The 21,879-nt window shown below is 43.4% G+C and overlaps 1 protein-coding gene across 2 annotated transcripts; it reads right to left on the reverse strand.

Annotated features, from left to right (window-relative positions):
• Positions 1–1,105: 1,105 nt before the first annotated feature.
• lrrc75ba (leucine rich repeat containing 75Ba) lies at positions 1,106–16,123 on the reverse strand. 2 transcript variants are annotated; one of them, XM_086207231.1, is made up of 4 exons: positions 15,435–16,123; positions 12,390–12,518; positions 9,949–10,061; positions 1,106–3,411 (listed from the first exon to the last, which is right to left on the reverse strand). In XM_086207231.1, exons 1-4 carry the CDS (start codon positions 15,714–15,716, stop codon positions 2,805–2,807), a joined length of 1,131 nt encoding a protein of 376 aa, XP_086063357.1. In that variant the 5' UTR covers positions 15,717–16,123; the 3' UTR covers positions 1,106–2,804. The 2 variants fall into 2 exon arrangements, with proteins under 2 accessions (XP_086063357.1, XP_086063358.1); XM_086207232.1 differs by lacking the exon at positions 15,435–16,123 and adding an exon at positions 13,351–14,111.
• Positions 16,124–21,879: the final 5,756 nt, after the last annotated feature.

Here is a 21,879-nt window from a genome sequence, read left to right on the forward strand (position 1 = left end):
TATAGAACTGTCCTGTCTATACACCATACTCTACAGACTTAAGAAAAAATAATATTGGTTTAACACAGATCCCCACAAAATGATGATTTCAAATAAAAATAACGTTGAAAATTATCTCGCCATTGAGATATCAGTCAAAATCATTGTAGTTGGACTTTTTCTAAATTATGCAGCCCTAATTGGCCACTAAAAGTAGACTTTACAAAAATATATTAGTACAAATAAAATCTGCCAGAAGCAAATTGTATGTACTGCGAGTGACATCGTGTATTTTTTATATTTCAGCTGAGAAAGAGGAGGTGCAGAAATAAGGAAAAACAATAAGTGGATTGCGAATCGGACATGATGAAGTAAATTGCGAGTCCATGGCATCAACACCAGTTCACTGCTGTTGATGTCAGCTGTGTAAATTCGCTCCTGTATTGGGAGCAATCTGGATGACTTTTCAATGCTATTTTCACAAGTTATTTTTCATGTCTGTGTTGGCGCATGCAGCAGTTGGAGCACGATAATCAGATCAAACAGTGACTCATACAAACAGGGGAAAGCAGCTTCCTGACTGTCTTAAGAAATGCGATGAGATCTATATGCGTCTCTTTGTGGGACGTTTTTAGAATTCATACAATGGCGCTGGCAAGTGTCACAGTGCAACTGTGCGATTGCAAGGTTTTAGTTGTTATTTCACTCAGACTCTAAGTAAACACATCAATCCTGAATGAAAGGTCATAAGACCTGGTGATTTTTAGGGCGGTCTCTGTTGCCCTGTCACATGGCGTTTGGACCTCTGGGGTTGTGACAGTCACACTGTGCTGTGACCTTATAGGAACCACCTGTTGCAAATGCCACATTACCATGTCTGGCAGCAGGAACAAAAGGTTGCCAGGAGACAATCATGGGTAGGGCCTCATCCGATGACAAGCCTGCCTGCCTTTACCCCGCTGGCAAACGTCGGCAGCTCAGGCGTTTCCCTTATAGCACAAAGTGGCACACACGAAACAAAACAACAGTGATTTTCCTTCAATATCCTGTTGGCGGACTAATCTGCATAAATAAATGGCTTTTCCCTCTGAGTAAACCAAAACAGACCAGACACGTCTTGGTTTAGATCAGTTGTTTTATTGGCAGTCAGTGTTTGGCGTGAGACAAATACAGACGACAAGAAAGAGTTTGACAAAGACACACGGAACACATACACTCACTCACACACACGCACGCACGCACGCACACACACACAGACACACACACACTACAAACCAAGCGGACAGTCCTCATTCAGATTAAACATTCAACATAAAAGGGCTCTGATTGTACTCCCGTATGAAATGACATTGTCTATGTCATTGTGTAACCCCTCAGCGGCGTCCGCTGCCCGATTGTTTCAATGTCCTCTGCTCCGTCGAGCCATTATTATAATTACAGAGACATAACACCCAAACAATAACACAAATAATTACACCAATAATCCAACATTGTACGGTTACAAACACAGATAACACAATTGAACATTTATTATATATTTGCTGATGAAGGTAGAGGTTTTTTTTTCTTTACTCCAATCTATCATGAGCCATTTGGTCATCATCTTATCTCCCAAGACGTGCTTTCAGCTTCTGCTCTCAGTTCATGTCTCAAATGCACATGGAGGATATTCTATAAAGGAAACTCAAATACAAAAAGAAAAGTGCTTTAAAGTGCATTGCAGTGATTCGGTCTGTTTAACCATTATGTGCTACTGCAAAAGACATGACCACTCATAGTCAGTCTACTATAGAGGATAGATAACAGTCATGGCTGTGTCCGAACAGACAGAGCCACTGAAGAAGAGGTTTAGTAAATGTGAATGACAATATATTCGTAACGACAGTAGGAAAGGCAGATTGGACGCTGGCTAAAACATATTAACAGCTGACTGTAGTGTCATAAATATACTGAAATACTGATGAAGACTAATCACAAAGAAGTGAATATCAGCTTTTAGGCAAGTACAAAAACAATCCGTTACAGCTACCCATTGTTGAGTCCTACCTGTTGTCTTCTAAGATTGCTTTGTTCACCAAAAGTGCACAAAAATAGCTAGTGGTAAAACAACAGAGCCATGTTTTGTGTCCTCATTTACATTTACACAAGGGCTGCGTGGGTATTCACAAGTAGACATTTGGAAAGGGGGGGAAAACGCAAAAAGTCTTGACCTAGCAGTTTTGCCAGCGTCACGTGACGGGTCGTCGGCTGTATAGTCTGTTGAACTTGTGTCATAGCTTTTGTTGAGAGATTAACAGAGAACACACAATGTGGAGCTAGGCTCTGCCTGCCAGAGATAGTCTCAGTCCTGGTAGAGAACCCAGAGGGACCCACCGCTTCCAAACTAGCTCTACTTCCACTTCAGCTACCGCCGTGATGCTGCTCCTCCATCCAACTAACTGATCTAAATCTCCTTGGGATTGGCTCTTTGGCTATCAGACAGAGAGAAAGGGAGAGAGAGAAAGAGAGCACCGGTTCATTAACTCGTCCAGCCCCCCTCCAATGAAACCGCACCTTGTTCCCAAGAGCACCATCCACCAACACAGTAAGTCCGCCATTGCGACTGTCACGTCACTGTCATCTTGCGTGGGTTAACTCAGAGATGGTTAGGAATAGCTTGGTAGCTGTGTTGGGACGAGAATTTCACAATGTGGGCACTGGTCTCCCCCATGCCTCAAAGGGTGACTGGGCTCGTGGTGTGAGGGCGGGAGGGCGAAGGAAGTAACAGAGTGCTGTGGGACGACATTTCAGCCACAGTTGAAAGAGCCTTGGAGAAAAACACCCCATCACCTCTCGCAGTAGTGGAGGGTGAAATCTTTGGAGAGCTGCTTCTCCCCCAAACCCCACGGCTCCAGCTCAAACTTGTTGGCCATGTCATCCACATCCTCCTCTGCATCTTCCTCCTCCTCCTCCTCATCTTCATAGTGGCTGGGCTCCTCAATAGATGTCTCCAGGTGGTAGCAGTAGGGCTGGCCCTCTGTGTACTCATAGATGGTGGGGAGACTGCTCTTCAGGCTGCAGCGCCGGCGTAAGGCGACTAGCAGCGGCTGCGGCATGGTAAAAATATCCACGTTGTTGCCCAGATCTATCCAGGCAAGGCTGGAAAACTTCTTGGGGTCTTTCAGCATCTCAGTGAGGTCTTTGAGTATAGCCAGGGTGAGGCGGTTACCGTTGAGAGCCAGTGTGCTGAGTTTGGGCAGCGAGCCGAGGAGAGGGAGAAGAAGCCTCAGATTGTCATCTTGGAGCTCTGTAAAGCTGATGTCCACAGCCACCACGCTGTCTCTGTTGTTTTGGAGGTAGAAGGCAACTTGACGGACGTCCCGAGTTGACAGAGGGATGCCGGACAAGTCGACGGAGTCATTGGACAGCTTTTTCTGTAGGGTTGTCTTGAGGCTGTCAAGGAAAATGAACAGAGAGTGAGCTCTTGTAAATGACTCTCAGTCATGAAAAACAAATCAGTTTTAGCTGATTGATGATGTTTTTTTAGTGGTTCTTCTGCCGGTGACCTGGAAACATGGCCTGGTTTTCTGTTGTGTTTCCTGTGTTGTATAAAAGAGGGGGTGAATGGGTGGGCTTGGAGCGGAAGGCTGACACAGAGACTCCAGCATGGGGATTTACTAGTGTAAACAGAGGAGCCAGAACATCCGAACTAGCCAGCAGCTTGAGCTTAAAGCGCTGATGGCCAGGAGCTCCTTATAGCACAGGCACAGAGCCGATTACTTTGAAAAAAGGGAAATTAGGATGAGTTTTATGAAAACACAACGTGCAGAAATATTTGGCTCCAATATTTTTTAGGCAGAAATGAGATGAATCTTCTAGAACGCCGCATTGTGGATGATGTGGATGTCCTGTTTATATCTGATTATTTTTGTAAATAAGCAGGAAACTTGGAAAAGACAAGGAAAATGTTTCGGTGGGGATTTGAAGTGCATCTTAATTCTCTTGCATTCCAGGATTGAGGACACCCATTCCTCCCATGTGTATCTGTGCATCTATATATGACATTTTCACGCTGATTGTGTGGCTCTAGTGGATTTGTGCACTCTCTTGACTGTCCTCTCACTATATGGAGGTGTGTGTCAGGCACTGCAGTATGCTTCATTTCATGTATGAGCGGGAAGTATACAGACTCTTAACACAAGCCTGTGTTACAGGACCTTTGAGGATAATGTGCAATAGTGCAACTGGGACTGCAACTTTTTCTGAATCTCATCAAGTTTTTGTTCATGTAGGTCAGGCTCATTTCTGGTGTCAAATGATTTTTCATACTCCTTTTGTGAATTTGTCTTCATTGTGCAGCTAATTTTTGTATAGTTAGTGTCATATGAGCCTTCTGGCAAGATAAATGACCTCAATATGGTAACTGAGTCAAATCAGTTGAAGTATTGACCTCTTAGGTTTTATGTCATTTGATTATAATGCACAATGACATTGTTTGCCGTTTTATAGAGACAGAGCAGATTTTCAGGCGGTGGCTGCGTTACCTATCCGATGTTGCTGTATGAATGCTCTTTCCTTGGAAGTGGTAATTTTCCAAATGGGAACCTTTTCAGGTTCCAGCTGTACAAATGCACTTTAATACCTGAAGGATTTGAGGGTGATTTTAAACAATAACCCACGGTGTTGCAGAAGTTAGCACTGTCGCCTCACAGCAGGAAGCTTCTAGGTTGGAACCTGCTCGCTGGTTGGGGCCTCTCTGTGCGGTGTTTGCATGTTCTGCATGAGTCTTGTTGTGTTCTCTGCGGGCTTCGCCAGCAGACCAATAATATGCAGGTCAAGCAAGACTGGAGACTCTATATTTGCTGTATAGGTGGTCGAGGTTGTCTGTCTGCACGACTGGCGGGCGGCCTCCGGCCCAGCGTCAACTGTGATATGCTCCATCTTTCCTCAACCCTGTGCAGGATAAGTGGTTTACATAATGAATTAATGAAATGGATGATCCTGTCATATCAGGTTGAGGGGGCATACCTGAAGGGTAGAGTGGAAATGCAGCAACCCTGGCTCGATCACTGCTTCCCCTGTAGGTTACGTCTGTGTTATTGAGCAAGATAATGAACTCCCATCTGTTCCTGATTAGAAGGTTAGCACCTTGCGTGACATTCTCCACCATCAGTGTTTGTGAAAGGGTGAATGAGGCAACGATGTAGGTACTTTGGAGGAAAGTGTGATAAAAGGACAGACTACGACATTATCTACTGCTTAATATGCCGACAGCGAACATATGTACTTTATCTACACACTCCTTTGCCCTTTTGTTTTCGGTCAGTCCAATGTGCCGGCAACCCCCCCATCCCCACTCCCACCCTGAGGAGGTGGAGTGTTTAACTTGTTCCTGTTACTGAAGTGGCCTGTAACACTGATTCGGTGTCAGAGTGAATTATAACATCCTGCAGCACCCAGTGACTTACTGAAACATCCACTGCAGTACCTGTCACTTGTGATGCGTTAAAGTGTTGTTTGGCCATGCTGAAAATGGAGGGCTGGTGTGCCCCGAGCATTGTTTTAGTGATCCATGACAAAAGCAGGTATGAGGTATTACACCATCTCATTGTAGGAGGCTGAAGTGCGCTTGATGAGCTCTTGGGCACAGGATCTATACACGAAGAGCACTGTCAAGGCCATCCTGTCTTTATCAAAGTCTTTCCAACCACTGCCTCCCACCTCTCTCTCTCTCTCTCTCTATTGTCTCGTTTTTATGTGAAAGAAACCTCATCTTCACCAGAGGCAGTGAAGTCCTAATGGCCACAGCCCGGTAAAGGTGCCCCTGTAGGTGTGAATGGAGTTTGATCACACACATCCCGTCTTCTCAGACAGAGTCATTCTTTTGATCTTAGCGAGCGTGAAAAATGGATGTCTGAGGCGTCTTCTCCGGAAGCTCTTTATTCCATCATTCCAATTAATCTGATACCAACAAAGAGAGTCAGTGGAAATTTTTGGAGCGGATTACTTTTTGGAATCCATATGAACATTCATTTTAAATGAGAAAATTACCTCATCAGTCAGCAATTTCAAAGATATTGAATAATGACTCAAATGATTACGGGTGGCTTTGAGGTTTGGCATTTGTGAATCAAACCACATTTAACAGCACAGAGAGAGAGAGAGAGAGAGAGAGAGAGAGAGCGCGACTCCTTTAGCATGCAAATCACACAATACGACATTGAATGAAAACAGAAATGACACAAATGTATCAACATATTAGTAATATTGGATGATGTTCAGCAAACTTCACATCCAATCAAGAAGTCATTAAATAACTAGGTACTTAATTAAATTTACATTTGCCGGCTATGAAGCGTTGCCACTTGGGGAAGCAAAGTGCATCTCTCGTCTCCGTATTTGGCTCATCATTCTCTGTGTGTCATTGATTAAAAATAATGAGGAAGCATTTGAATTCAGCAAGTGCAGACCAAATCACTTGAGAGTTATTAACATAAATGTTTATATTCAAAGTAATACTAGGATAAAAAGAATTAAAAGGCAGAACAATTTATGTATTAGAAAGCAGGTGGATGGTAAATAGACTTTTCATTTTCAAGTACCCTGAGATATTGCTGAAGTGTTACCTTCAAGCTTTGTTCTATTACGCATTTTATTCCCGGGATGCGTGAAATCGAAAGATAAAAATCCAATCGGATGTCTTCCCTTGCATTTCTGCTCTATCATTCATGCAAGACTGTTGCGGACAGGATTCCTTCACTCATGCTGCATTGCCCTTCATGGTGCGGCAAATCCAGCCCTGCAGCTTGTGGTCCATATCAATTCAGATACACAGACACCGCCTGCATAGCTTTTTGTTCAGTAGACTTTTTTTTTTTTGGGGGGGGTGAAAACCTGACTTGAGGAGCTGTTCAGACCACATTGTGTGCTCCCCTCTGTATTTTCCTGGCAGAGGACTTGAAGCTGTCAATAAAAATGACTGATGGGCACCTTAACATGCCTGGTCAGCATGCTCAGTAAAATATACATTACAGAATTTGAGAATAAAGAGAAAATCTATGCAGCAGTCAATATGATAATTGATGGACAGACGCTTAAAATAAACCAAAGGGTTGTTTTCCATATTTTAAGAATTCTGATGACAAAAGAAAAACATAGTCATGAAGTGAAATCTGATGTGTGAAAATTGAGCGTCTGCACACAAAAGTGAAGAAAATTTTCACACTCGTGTGTAATTACCCTTGGCAGCATTTGTGGGTCACTGCTTGCTTCAAGCATATTGTCAAGCTCATTCATTCAATGTGAAAAAAAAGAAGAAATGAACAATTCTAGCGAATAAACTTGGGATTAGTGAGATCCAGACATAAATTCAGAGAGGCATTTCAGTCAGAAATGTCTGAACAGTATTTAGAGCAACCAGTGTGCAACGCTAATGCTGGATAATGAATGGATGAACAAGCCAGTGGGATTAAAAAGGACTGAGCTGTTTCTGTTTCCTCAGAACACTGAGAAACCTCGCAGAGCTGAGACTGTTGCTTTATTGCATAATTGATGCAGTAATTGCACAAGCTAAAGAGAGGTTAAAGCAAAACTACATATAAGTGATATTTTTATATGCATAAATGAGTGCTTATTGTTTTGTTTTGTTTTTTTGCAAAGGTACAAATAACATGAAGCTACAGCCGCAGGATGATTAGCTTAGTGCTGGCAGTCGAAGGACACAGCTAGCTTAACAACAAAATCTGACAGACATGGATATTGAGTTTGTTTGACAAAAGTTTAAAACATTAGTTGTGTTTCAAGTCAGGGGTTGCATCCCTCAACCCAAAGCTTGCATGTGTCCAATAATCATGAAAATAAAGCCACGAGATAATTGGCTTGCAATAAACAGTGACAGAGAGAGACAGAGTTATTTTAGCAATAAACCTGACCACAGCACCTCCATAGCTTAGCAGTTATAATGTAATATTGAGTTTGTTTCACAAAAGTGTAAAACTTTCGTTGTGTCTCAAGTCAGGGGCTGAATCCCTCAAACAAAAACTTAAATGTTCCCAATACACATGAACCTAAAACTGTGAGATTAAGAGATGGTTAGCTTAGCTCTCTATTAACACATGCAGCAGAGGGAAATAGCTTGCTTGGCAAGAGAAACCTGACAACAGCCTCTCCAAAGCGCAGCCTTGTACTAAGATGGCTTTGGCAACAGACAATTCCTTAGTTTTCGACATTAGGTGCCCTGACAACCTATTATCTTAACTAAAAGTTTTAAGACACCTTTGGTTGCTTTTAAGAAACATTTGTATTATAAGGCATCCATGGATGCATAATAAGACCTGGATGCAGGAAGAACTCTTGCCACTGAAGCCAGTTTTACTTGGTGGCCAAACTGTGTAATTACAACAATAACATTTGTCACATGATGAATTGTGGCCCAAAATGGTTTGTTGTTGTTGTTGTTGAGTTACTACAATAAAGAAGCGGTGGAAATGGAAATGGGGGATACTTTCTTTTACACAACTGATGTAAAATGACTCAAAGGCAGGATAGGAAGGCCTCATATATACGACTGCTGTGATTGCTATGGTCTCCTCAACGTAGGACGTGACCCCTCAGTCGAACCCTCAGCTAATACATTTGTACTCTATAATTTCTTGGCTGGAGGCAGCAACTTCCTGCAGCCTTGTTGTTAAAGCAAGTGTGCAACAATCACTGAATTTTGTTAAAACTCTGGACGGAGTACAGCAAGCTGCTTACGCCGTGTGCAACGATGAGCTAATCAGCCTCAGGGCAGACTGTGGGTAGCCATAGATCTTCTTTTGACGGTTCCTTTAACAACCCAATCCTGCAGGACCATCACTAGCAACTCATCTGACCCGCACTCCATTAACAATAAACATAACTCTTACTGTGCAATTGATGAGTGTTTCTGCTTAAATTATAACATGGAGTAGTTGTTTTAATAAAAGCATAGAACGTTTTTTCAATAAACTGCAGACACTGGCTGTTCTTTTCTCTTCCTGGCTTTTTTGCGTAAGCACCCAGCACAGCTGTCACAGCTCGCATCCTCCATGTATTAATATTCTCTTTTATGATGGATTTTCTTTTTTTGTCCCTTTGTTTTCTTTAGTTTTATGTCAGACTGCCTCTCTCACTCTCTCTTTCTGTGGATTCATCCAGCAAACAACATGACTAAGTAAAAAACAAACAAACCCAAAAAAAAAACCAAAAAGCCACATCAGCTAAAAAAATTTTAAAATGTAGCAATGTTATGTATATGCACATTTCCAGAGATGCTGTCAGTCAAATCCTGTGATTTGGGCTGTATTAAAAGCCAGGGCTCATGCTGTGATTGTGCAGCCTGATGGTGCCAGATCTCTGTGAATATGTTGTCACGTCTCTCAGATCCTGCGTGTTGATGCCTCATAACTGACTCATAATGAATCTGTCTCATCTCACTGCGTTCACTTTGTCTTCACCAAAATTTCCATCTCTTGAAAATGAATGCGTTATTTGCAGTGTCTAGCCGCCTGTGGAATAAGCAATTACACCCAAAAGAATGGTCTTTTCATGAAACCCAAGCAACTCATAGGCAAACATAAAAGCTATTTGTAAACAGGCTAATTTCTATATTCACTCTGCACATCAAAAGCAATTCACTCGTTTGTAAAGTCCAATTATATTTGAACATCACCTCCCCAGCCTGTCACCCATCGGACAGATGGGAAAATGTGTTGTGTCACCTTTGAAGAGAGAGAGAGGCCAGTGGCAATGGACGAGCACTGCATGAACCTGAGCTCTTAAAAAGAAAGATGACTGACAGCTGTGGTTACCATGGCATTCCCGTCAGGTCAGCCTGCGGCTAGCTCTGTCCTAGTTCAATGTCAGCCACAGAGATGGAAATCTCTCGCTCTACATGGAGTCGAGCCACGCTCTCTGTTGTGTGGAGCTGCAGATTTATTACAGAGTGGGTGTGTGGACAGAAGGGCTTACCAGGCCTGGGATTTCCGTCTGGACATGCTCTGCCTCAGCCACTTTGAGTGCGGGGTCAGGTGGTAGATCAGCTGTCTGCAAATCTTATCAGAAGACTTTATGGTGTCTGCATCCTGTAGAACAGAGCAGAAGGCACGTTAATAAAGGTAAAAAGAGAGAGAGTAACATTAGGGAAGGATGATGAAGCAGAACGAGTCCTTAAAATCTAGTGAGAACTGTCATATCTTTCACATGGAAGGAACAAACAGATACGTTATAACCTGTGACGGCTTGAGCTACTTCAGAGCAAAACACAATTTACCTGCTGTGCTGGAACAAGACAACCTAATAACATGCAACGTGCACTGGTAGAGAAAACACAGGATGTACACAGGAGATTCAGCTCAGGCAATTTAAGTTCATTACCATGTTTCTGACGGTGAGGCTGATGGTAGTCACTGCCTGCATCAAAATAATGTAATATTCACCGCTGGAGGTGAAGACATACTGTGACATTAATGCAACACAACCTCGTCTGTTTCTTGGGAAAGCTGGTCCTCTTAGATTTTATATTGAATTCTGCGGATAGTAACAAGTTTGAACTCCGCTTTTATGAGTTTTCAGGTAAATCAAATATAAAAATGAGGAAATCCATGGTTTCACAAATTCTGCAAACCACATAGAATACGTGTGAAAGGAATGATTAGTCATGCTTACACAGCATTCAACAGCTTCTCTAGAAAACGGTGCAGGAAGAAGTTCTTAAACCCAAAAGTAAGTTAGCATCGTTGGGCGTGCGGTTCCCCTGCTAGTAGAAACCCCACTCCTGAATGTCTAAGGGTTAATGTCTCTTAAAAACAGAGGTTGCTCGCGAGTGGCTGAACGAGTATAGAAACCTCATCACCACCAAAAACAGGAGAAGAGTGAAGCTCGTTGTGGAGACGTTGAAATCCTCCATTGTTGTAGTGCGTTCGTAGCCCAATATTAGCTTTGTAATCCTAACGATGTCATACATAAGTCTTAAATGTGTTACTGAGTTGTGAAAATTACATCGCTGAATGAAATGTTTAAATCTCATCAACTATGTTCTCCACGAAGCTTTTCCCACATCACAATCTGCCCAGGGTAAATGTTGGTGAGAACCAGACTAAGACTGTAGTTGTTCAGGGTGTTTGGATGCTCATGTGGAATCGGGTAAAATGGCCACTAAGCAGCCTCCCTTCTCTTTGTATGTATCAATAAGCATATTCAATAAATGATCGTCTGTCAGAATCATATAAAGGAAATATTCATTATATCTGCGGCTTCTCTCACACTGCTTAATCCAACAGAGAGGTACAAAGTACTATTGTGGAACTGAGCAGATTACATAGCGGGTGATGTTACACCAGGCAGCTCATATTACCAGAAGCAGGATAAAATATCCCTGCTGAAATACATGGTAATACTTCCTCTTGCACAACAACATCCATTCACAGGAGCCTGAATCTGATACATCTTTTTAATTTGTCCTGCAGTTGTTATAAACACAATCACCTGTCAATCACGTGGACGTGAGCATTAAATCTTCAACTCCGTCGTTCATTTCAAGGTATTTTCCTGTCAGTTACACAGATATTGTGACTTGTCGTGGATTGAATATTCAAACTTGAAACATCCTGCCGATCGTAGAGTCACTGCATCCTGACACTATTGTTATTATAGCGTTCTGAAGAAGCCTTCAGGAGTTTGTTGGGTTTTTTTGTTTTTTTTTTGTCTTTGAGAATTCATACTGCAACTTACCAGAGCAGAGCGTTTGGTCATAAACGAACCGCTACAAATCATTTAATTCAATGGATGAATATTAAGCTGATTTTGATGTGAAATAATCATTTGAATGTGATGACCGTCTGTATTTATTTGATCCAGTCGTACAAGATCGGAGTGATGAGAGAGGAACAGGCGGAGTAGTCTGAAGGGTTGTAGGTGCTGACACCTGACGCCGACAGAGGAAGAACACCTGTGTTCTGAAGAGCAGAACCTGATATAATATCGGTGAACTACATGAGTCCAGCAAGGATGAGAGTGGGACTCTGACAGTGACGATCTGAGCCGGTCAGCAGAAAAAAACAAACTCTTTTAGCAGACTTTCCCTTGTGTGCTACTCGCAGCCATTGCCGACTGTGGTCACAGCGCTCTTGTTCAACATCCGAACAATTCTAATAACGTTAGTCACTATCAATCATTCTGACCCAACACACACCGGTGGAAAAATACTGGAATTTTTTTCTTGAAATATTGAAGTCCAACTTCACTCAGATGTTAATTAACCAAATCACCAGACAGGGAGCCTTTTGTACAATCTATCAGGAGAAATGTAGGTTGATCAAATCCTCAGACTGGATTTTCACTGATCTTATGAACATTTTATAGCAAAAGGAAACCATTAGGGGAATATTCATGGAAGAAATTGTAAAACTGACCTTCTTGGGACACTGCATCTCTCGAGCCAAGCTCAGCAGCAGCTCATGCGAGATCGGGTCCACCAGGTTGAGGAAGGCAGCGTTCTTGTATAAGATGTCGTTGAGTGAGGTGCCTTCCAAACCCAGATCCTAACAAAGCAGAAGAGCAGAGAGGAAGTGAACACTGGAGCACAGTTTTCAGCATTTTTGCTCTGTCACTTCAGACCTCAGAAAAACATGCTTGACTGCTGAAACAGTCGTGTCAAAGGCGATATAACCCCAAAAGATGTGTTGTTTTCATTAAATGTAGATTTTATCTTTTGCAGGAGAGAGAAACTCAAATTTAATTACACCTCCATGGTGCAGAGCCACACTGCGTATCCCAAACTGCGACAGTGCACGCTGTTTTCACACACAATACCACTGATGACTTTTTGTATATTGCTTGTAATGTAATGTTAGAATTTAAGTAATTCCAAAATTGTGCTGTGGATAAATCCATTCAAAAATATGGCCGGAAGTACTTCATTATACTTTACTCGTGAAAGTGAAAAATAAAAAATGATCTGCATTAAAAACAAATCCAAACTAATCCAAAACAGGGATTTTTGATGGCCTTTTGAGTGTGATGAGACAACCACCAGTGAGCGATGGAGCTGTGTGTACTGAACTGTACAATCTGCCTTCATCAACAAGTTCATCCTCCAGATCCTAATGAGGGGGACTATGATGACAAGCACTTGTGCAGTCCATGCAAGTTTAATGAGGAGCAAGCCTGGGAGAATCTTGCACACACCTGCACAAACACACACTCACACGCACATATGTCCATTTCCTTTCTCAGAGCACGACCGGGATTGATTGTAATTAAGCAGTTTGAGTGGGAGGCTGGCAGATCCCCACTGAAACCGAGGCGGGGGAGAAGCTCTGTCTGCCCTTCTTTGAAAATCAAGGTATTAAAATATCTCTCTTCAGAACTTACATGATCAGTTGTCATGAGGAAGCCCAGCATGAAGCCTCCAGAATCCTTCCCATATCTGCAGCAAGGCTCAGATCTTTTCATATCTTGAGCTCAATGTCACACATCTAATTGGTGTGTAACTCTGCAACGAACTCCTTTTAAATTCAGAGATCAGAATCTCTGTGACATCTGCCTGCCTGCTTGCAATGCTGTGATAATAAAACACGTGAAGCTTAATGGAAGTGGTGCTCATTTAGAGGAGGCAGGCCCATAAGTCCCTTGCGATGTGGCTGTCATGGAGCTGAGGCTAGCCAGTTTATCTGCTGGGCTTGATTAAGGAGGTTCCACCGTCTCCTGTGTCCGGGCTTCAGAGTAATTAACACTGGATTGGCTGACAGCTAAAAGACAGAGGAGAGCCCGAGGGCAAGCAAACAAATTGGATCACCAAGGCTGTTGCCATATTTCCACTGCACCTACATATCACACTGTCTCTGCATGTTCTCAACCTCTGCTCATACATAACAACTGCAACAAATGTCTACTGTTCATCATAATGTTTTAACTAGATGAGAGGGCGTCGATGGTGCTTGTATGCTGCCCGTTGTTTTAGGGGCGGGTCCATGGGTTGTGTCATAGTTGGGTGATATCACACAACCTCCCTTTAAGTTTCTGACTTTGATCTCACTCATTCTGCATGCACCCTTTCATCGCAGTCTGTCACATCAGTCCATCATGTAAAAATGTCTGTCATCTCAGTCTTTCATCTTAAAATCTCTCTCATCTCAGCCTCATCTCAAAAGCGGTGCCATCTCAGTATGTTAACTCAGAAGCTCTGTTATGTCAAATCCGTCGTGCCACTCTGTAATCTTAAAAGCTCTGTCAACTCAGTCTGTCATCTCAAAGCCGCTGATATTTCAAAAGCTGTGTCGTCTCTGTCCGTCTACTCAACAGCTCTCCAATCTCAAAAGCTCTTTCAACTCCATCTGTCAGTTCAGTCCATCATTTCAAAAGCTGTCCCATCTCATCTGTCTGTTGTATCAGTCCATCATCTCTGTCAGGTGAGGTTGTCATCTCAGTGTGTCATCCCCAACACTCGCACACCCCAGACCCAAACTCAGCACAGCATGTCCTCCAGGTGCTGCATGTCCTCCAGGTGCTGCACGTCCTCCAGGTGCTGCATGTCCTCCAAGTTCTTATCAAATTACTCAAAACATAAACAGAGGCTTCTTGCATTATTTTTTGGTATAGTCAGACACCAAAGAGTCTAAAAAATGCTTCAGCTCACAGAGACACACATAATCTCTATGAGAATCACCACAGGGGGTTTACATAGCTGCATCAAGATGCACAACAAAGTATGGAAGCGCACTATTAAAGCAACAGCAGTGACCTTCTTTTAAACAAGAGTCGGTGCTGGAGCATAGGCCATTACAGTGAGGGGGGAGACAGCGCTGGGGGCTGGAGGGGAGAGGCCGCTCTAATGGGAATGTTAGAGCAGCTGTAGGAGAGGTGAGACTCCGGCCATAGAGCGGTGGAAACAAGGACAAATGAGGAGAGGGTGATGGAGTGGTGATGGAACTCTGCTTGTGTGTGGGATCCGAGGGGGAAAACACTGAACTCCCTCATCCAGTACAATTTGGGATGATAATTCCAATGACACACAACCTGCAATTGGATCATTTCTTCATTTGGGATACAGTTCATCTGTTCTAATCTAATGTCACGTTTATGCACAGCGAGTGTGACGCTGTGAGTCACAGGCTTTGTCTGTCACTGAAACAATGTGTCACAGGTACTCTGCTCTGCCACTGGCCTACTTTCTATCAAACGATCTGGAAGAAGTGGCAGAGGCTGCAGGGCCTTGCATGCAATAACCTCTGGGAGGAAACACAGGGTAGATTTGCAGGGGTCACAGTCCAGAGAATGGGGTGATGGAGGGGCACCTGTGGCACTCCATATACATCTGGACTCACATGCAAAAACAGGAAGAGCTCCTGCGTGCCCTCCATCTGTTGCTCTGGGATGTAAACTGCACCAGTATCACAACAGGCTAGAAGCAGTAGTGAACATGTGTAAAAAGGTCCGACTTTCTGGCAAAGACTCACCTTCCTCAGTAATCTGAGTACGTCGGTTGCCTGCTCGATCCTGCGATCACGAAGCAGCTTCTGGATCTCTTTGATCCACGCCACTCGCCTCATGTAGGGGCTGTGGTTGTTCCTCCGCAGCATCCCCGGCAGTTTGTCTGATTTCAGCATCAGCGCGAACAGAAAGTCCCCGCCACCCCGGCTGCCCCTGTCGCTCTCTCCCGCGCTATCCAGAAGCTTGCGTCGCTTTTTGGAGAAATTCTCATTGTCCAGGCTGCTCTGTCTGCTCAGCCTGGAACCCATGGTGTTATTTTTCTCTACAGATGCAGGCTTTGTTTATGTTGCAACTCAGACAATATTAGGCCTACCAGAAGGACAGACCCATGATCAGCCAGCCAGCAGATGCTCCTCAGCGGATGGTAGAAAACAGCGCCGCGCTGTCTGGCGCTGTGATGCCGCTTGTCAGCACACGGAGGATTCGGTGCACAGCAACACAGTGTCCTCAGAATCTATAATTTATCACCATTATCTCATGCACTCGTCAGAAATTGCCATTTAAATGTCCTCCACCGCGGTATTCGTGCGACTGACTCGGATAAGCGCTGCTTTCTCCTCCGACAGGCTGCTTTTACGCTGCTGTTTAGGTTTGAGCAGCGTGGAGTGTCCGACCAATCCCCGCTGGTGCCCTGCTGCGTGTCTCTCCTCCCAGCCTCCAAATGTGCTGCTACAGGGGAGAAGAGGCTGGAAGACTACAGAAGATCGGGCTTGTTTTTAAAATCTAAGGCAGCCATGCGAATAATGCACAAATCCTGCTGAGAAGACTGAATTTATCATCAGGACTTTTTTTTTTTCTCCCGGAGCAAAAAAACAAACAAACAAAAAAAACCTTGCTGTTGGCCGTATGTTTGTTTTCGTTTGGAAATCATGGTGTCAGTCTCCTATTGCACGAGCTGTCAAATCACATTTGTATCTGTCACAACTGAATATCAGGCCCCTGAATGCCTCTCTGCCACAGGTCTGCTGTGCTGATCAAGGGACCTCAGCTAGAGGAGACAGGGGTCATTGAAAGGGGAGCCAGAGGTCAGCTTCTTTACCTCTGGCAATACGGCTTTTCAGTGCTGTTTATTTGTTTCTCTGTCAGCAGGATAATGGCAAAACTAGCTGGCCAGTGTTAATGTTGGACAGGTGACCTGGTTAAGATTCCACTCAGCTGTGAGGTGGATGTGAGTCTTGAGGCAGTTTTTGTTATTCTCGTGTTGACATTGCAAGATTTAGCCTCGTAATTCTGTTTGTCCCCTTAGAAGTCAGTTGACTAAATGGCAAGTGACATCACACCCAGAACAGACAAAAAAGGTTTCCTTTGTCCTAAAAGCTTCAAATTTATCATATATTTTTTTCACGCTGATTCCTCAGAGGTCACACACACAGTATAGTGTAACTATACAAGCTAAGACTCACTGAGTTTGCTCCATGGCCTCGTGACAGTTACCTCCAACTGTCCAATACAGGGGTTAAACGGGCACTTTTAAAGTTGCCTTACTTTTTTGATACCACACAGATAACGTCTGCATTACTGTTTTGTGTGGCCTTCTGTGGTGAAGAGGAGTTGGAGAGACGTCTCTTAGCTGAATGCTTATCTCGTATAGTAGAGACGAAGTGTCACAATGGCGACTGCAGCTGAACACTCAAGATTAACTGAATTCCAGTATTTTTTTTTTTATAAAATCACATTGAGAAATGGATGCGTCAAGTGGCTTTTTTCAGCAGGTGGAAATACCACCAACGCATTATCCTCATCTTTGTCTTCCCTCTTCTATCTCCCTCTTCCTGTCTGTTTTTGCCTCCATGCCAGCAGCAGCAGCCGTGGGCCGGCGGTATTATTGTTTTCGGATCGTCTGTCTTTCAAATTTTCAATAATGTGATATGTCAGGAATGCCTTGAGCGCTTCTTTTTTCTTTTTAATAATCAAAGAACAAGATCACTTCCCACTCACACATGTGCAATGCCTCCCATTTTGGAAATGCGATACCTCAGGAATGCCTTGAGTGCGTTTATCTAAATTTTGCATAACTGCTCACCGGAACTCAAGCATGAACTGAAAAGATCTCGGTGGTCAAAGGTCAAGGTCACTGTGACAGGCACGCATTGCAAGTGCATACAACAGCAATATGATATTTCTTGTTAAACTATATTTTTTGTATCCTCTTCCATGTACTTGTTGCGCAGCATAAAAGCATTTTCTACATTCTGTTTGATTCAAAAACCTGCTAACGCACCAAATGACTCTTTTAGTCTGAAAACAAGATAAAACAGGAACTTTTCTGATTCAGCTTATCGAGGGTCACATCAGCTTTATGTCGTAGTTGAATGGACCTCAATCTAATGCTCTTATTGGACCATTAATAGGAGGTAGCCTTGTAGGTTCTGGGTATCTGTAATTTGAGGTACATTTTCAGGTAAGCTGAGAGTATGGGGTACTGATAGCAATGACATTTTGGATATTGTCCACTCATGACTTTGTTGTTTGTCTGCGGGACACGCACAAACTAGTAAGCTGATTTTTATTAAACTTGCTGGGGGGATGGGCCCAAGAGGAATCTATGCAATGCTGGAGACCAGGGTGGACCCAGGGAGATTTTTCACTTTCTTTAATATTAGAGAGGACAGGCAAATTTGCATTGATAATATCTTTCAATGTGTCACTTTTTTGTGGATCTTGATAAATGAGTGAAAAGTAAAGTTGAGAGTGGAATTAGAATACTTTTTTGAAACATAAAGTTTTCTCAGATTGCGTGAGTTTCAATGTCATTGAAGGAAGTTAGATTTGCTGTGTGTGTCTATTTGTAGGTCCCATCATTGTAGATTTATGAGTCTGATCTTGATCTGACCTGGTACAATTCAGACTTACCTGTGTGTGGCCAAGCATGACAGTTGGTCCTCTCTCTAATAATTATTTTCCCTTCTGACTGCACAATGTCCTCTCTGGACTCAGCCATATGTGCATTTTCCAAGAGATAGTAATTCTTATGGACTAGTGCCCCTAGTTGAATGTATCATCACTGTGCTACTAATTTGTTTTGTCATTGCTGTCACTCCTACAAGCAATGCCGCTCAAAGAACGCATTGCCACAACACGTGCTTAACAAAACAGTTTAGAAATAGATTTAGAAATTTGCATATGAGGATGTTTCCTCATGTGGGACATTTTATTTTAGTGACTCTAAAACTCTGTGCCTTAGGGGACCTGTCACGATCACCTAAGGCAGTAGTTCCCAACCTCCTGAAACATTCAACCCTTCTATCATGCACCTCCTCCACCTCTGCAAAAACAATGGCAAATGTTCATTGGATGTAAAATATTGCTATTTTTGTAAGGAAATCACAGTAAAAAAGACATGCAAGAAGCATAAAGTTGTCCTTTTTTTGGAGACATGACAGTGTTATTAACAGTTTTTGCTCCTTTTGCAGCCTCATAGGACTTCTCATATTTCATCATAAAACATGTGACATGATGCTCATCAGTTCAGGCACAGTATGAGTGACTTCTCATGAATGAGGACTCATCTGCATGTGAGTGTTGACACTTGCTTCACCAGCAGTGGCTAAGCTAGGACTGCTATCATTAATGCTGGCTCTGTCAGACCCAGTCCTCGAAGCCCCGCAGCAGATGTCCAGACTCAGTCTTCAGCTATTGTTCTGTGTGCACTAACAGTTTGTGATGCTTCTGTTGGTGATCGACTAGTTTAATTCAAGCATTCATTAATATTCTAGAAAGTCAGGCAATGCACCGGGTGTCAAAGGGATTTGTTTTTTTCCTTTACCTAAAAGGAACTGGACATACTGAGGTTGCATGCCCAGTAGATGCAGCCGTAGCCTTGCTCTGACTCTGACTGGCTAGTTTTTGGTGCTCTGTCTGATGGTAACGGAAGCTTGAGAGCAGATGTCAGGACTTGGTCTTCAGCCAATGTATCATGTCCACTAACAGTTTCTGCTGATGTTTATATTTGAGCCAGTCCGAAAACATTTTGGGTGCTAAAGGGGCCATAATTTCCTCTGACCCAGGAGACGTACAGAGGCCTTGAGTGTGCATCAGCATGTGAAGTGAGATGGATCGGGGATCAGGAACAATCAGAGAAAAAGTAGGAATGAGTCTTTGCGGAATGTGGTTAAGAAAAACATGAAACACTGGATTCTTTTTCAATGAGCGTTTTACGAGAATACTGCAGATGTTTTCTGACATACCCCTTAAGGTAACTGTGGGCACCCCAGGGTTACATGGGGGTGATAGTATATCCATTTGCATGTTGCACCATGTTTAACCCAATGCCTGCCTCCAAAAACATTTGTGCATTTCCAACTGTGAAAGGAGAGGCTGAATTTTCAGTTGTCTGCCTATACAGCCCCAGTCATTAAAGCACTGCAGACACCCATAAAAACACATGACATCATCTTCTTTTCTATTGCGGTCAAAGTGTTTCTGCTGGCTGGGTTTCAACTGTCACAGGAACAACATGAGTGTGTGATTTGATTTGCTGCTCAGGTTATGAGCATAGACAAGCATTTGGCTTTATTGTGTGAAAACAATTGTAGGGAAACCTAGAGGTTATGAGTGTATCACTCTCGGCAAAGGCGAAATAAAACCTAGCTGTGGGATATAGATGTAAGACCAAGCTGCAGCTGATGGTTAATAAAAACCCCAACATGCAGTTCAGTGACAGTGACGTGTGCAAAAAAAAGAGAAAGAAAAGCTTCAGTGAGCCACAAGAAACAGATACACATTTTTTTCATCTTCCTCTATAAAGCAGCTCTTTCCCTGAAATAAACTCTCCTCGTAAGGCGGCTTTTAACCTGGAAGATCCAGAACAGGATAGTCGTGATTAGATTTAGGCACAATAACAGCAGTAGCAGCAGGCTCTTCTGACAGTGCTTTATTATTGTGGCCCAGCAACAAGAGTGCACAGTGAATTAGCGTGCACACGCACACAAACACACACACACGCGCGCGCACTCACACACACACACACTCATTCTGGGGTTGCTGTTGAGAAGCTGCTGTCACTGATACTGCCAGCTTGGACCCGTGTTGCTGGGTGAAGGCTTGGGCATCTCACTCTGTTTGAAGATGCCTTCGGAATCAGACAAATAGTCCAGCGAGGGTTGAATGCCGCCTGCATCTGTAAACACATCACTCTCAACTTCACTTTGGCAAGTCTGGCACACTGATATCAGCGTGAAGTGAAAGGTTACAGACAAACTCATGTCCAAAGTGAGGAAAAGGAGACATCTCTTTTTATAGATTGCGCCACAACATATTCTGATTTTTTTGACAGGGAGGGGATGTGCTTGTGCTCGAGAGAACATACGGTAGATATGGAATGGAACTTTTATGACCTTTGCCCCCAACTTCATCTTCATTTTTCTTGCAACTCTCTCTACTTGGGATGCTAAACCAATCTACCCAATAAAGGGTTACTGTAGATGCTGTGCCATGTGGCAGTAGCTCTGCAAGTGTTTCGTTTATTTCTGTCTGTTGGTGAATTACGTCAGTGTTTCTTAGCTATGTGCAAATGTTACTAATACTGTGACCCATGCATGGGCCCAAGAACAGATGTGCTTATTGTTTTTGTTATTTATGGACATTGGTGTCAGGCGGCTCTTTACCAGCCTGCCGCCATAGTGGAGTACCTATCGGATACAAAAGAGAGAAGCTTTTTTGCTTTCTGCCTGTCTAGTTCAGCTGGAACAAAGCACACAATCCCAGGTGAGAAGAGAAGGACGAGGAGGTCCCAGGGATGCAGAGCAGGGGCACAATGCCTCGAGAGAAGATGGAAACAAAAAACGTATCTACCATGTGTGATGTGATGTCATCCACACAGTTATTGCAAGACTGCAGACTATGGAGTCCAGTGCCTCTGAGTGGGGCGTATTCGTGGTGACTTTGTGGACTGGTGAAGGAGTAACCACCTCCAGCTGCCTCTAGCATTAAAGCACTGGCAACAGTCTACGAAGAGGAGGCCTGCCCTACTAACTGGAGGTGGTCCAAAATACCTTGGCACACTCTTAGACTTGGACACTAACACAGATGCACTGTACAAAAAAAAGTAAGATCTGGGAAAGTGAGGCCATTTAACGCATACAACAAAATACTGCAGGTATTCCATGACACTGTGGTGGCTGGTGTCCTCTTTAAGACCATTGTGTGCTGAGGAGGTGCAATCAAGGGTAAAGAGGCGGGCCTGCTCACTAAGGTGGCTCGGTCCTTGGTTTACAGCCAGACTCACCGGTGGAGGTGACTGAGAGGAGAACGCTGAAGATACATTTAACAATCATGGACATACACACCACCTACTGCACAAAACAGTCATTCCACAGAAGAAGCAGTGAAGAATGACGAAGGACTTCCCTCCTATCGACACACATCAGACTCTTCAACTTCTACAAAACAAAATAAAATATTCTGACAATC

Source organism: Aulostomus chinensis, chromosome 6 (genome assembly GCF_037954235.1).
Source record: "Aulostomus chinensis isolate RoL2024-O1b breed Wild chromosome 6, RoL_Achi_v1.0, whole genome shotgun sequence".
NCBI classification, from domain to species: Eukaryota; Metazoa; Chordata; class Actinopteri; order Syngnathiformes; family Aulostomidae; genus Aulostomus; species Aulostomus chinensis.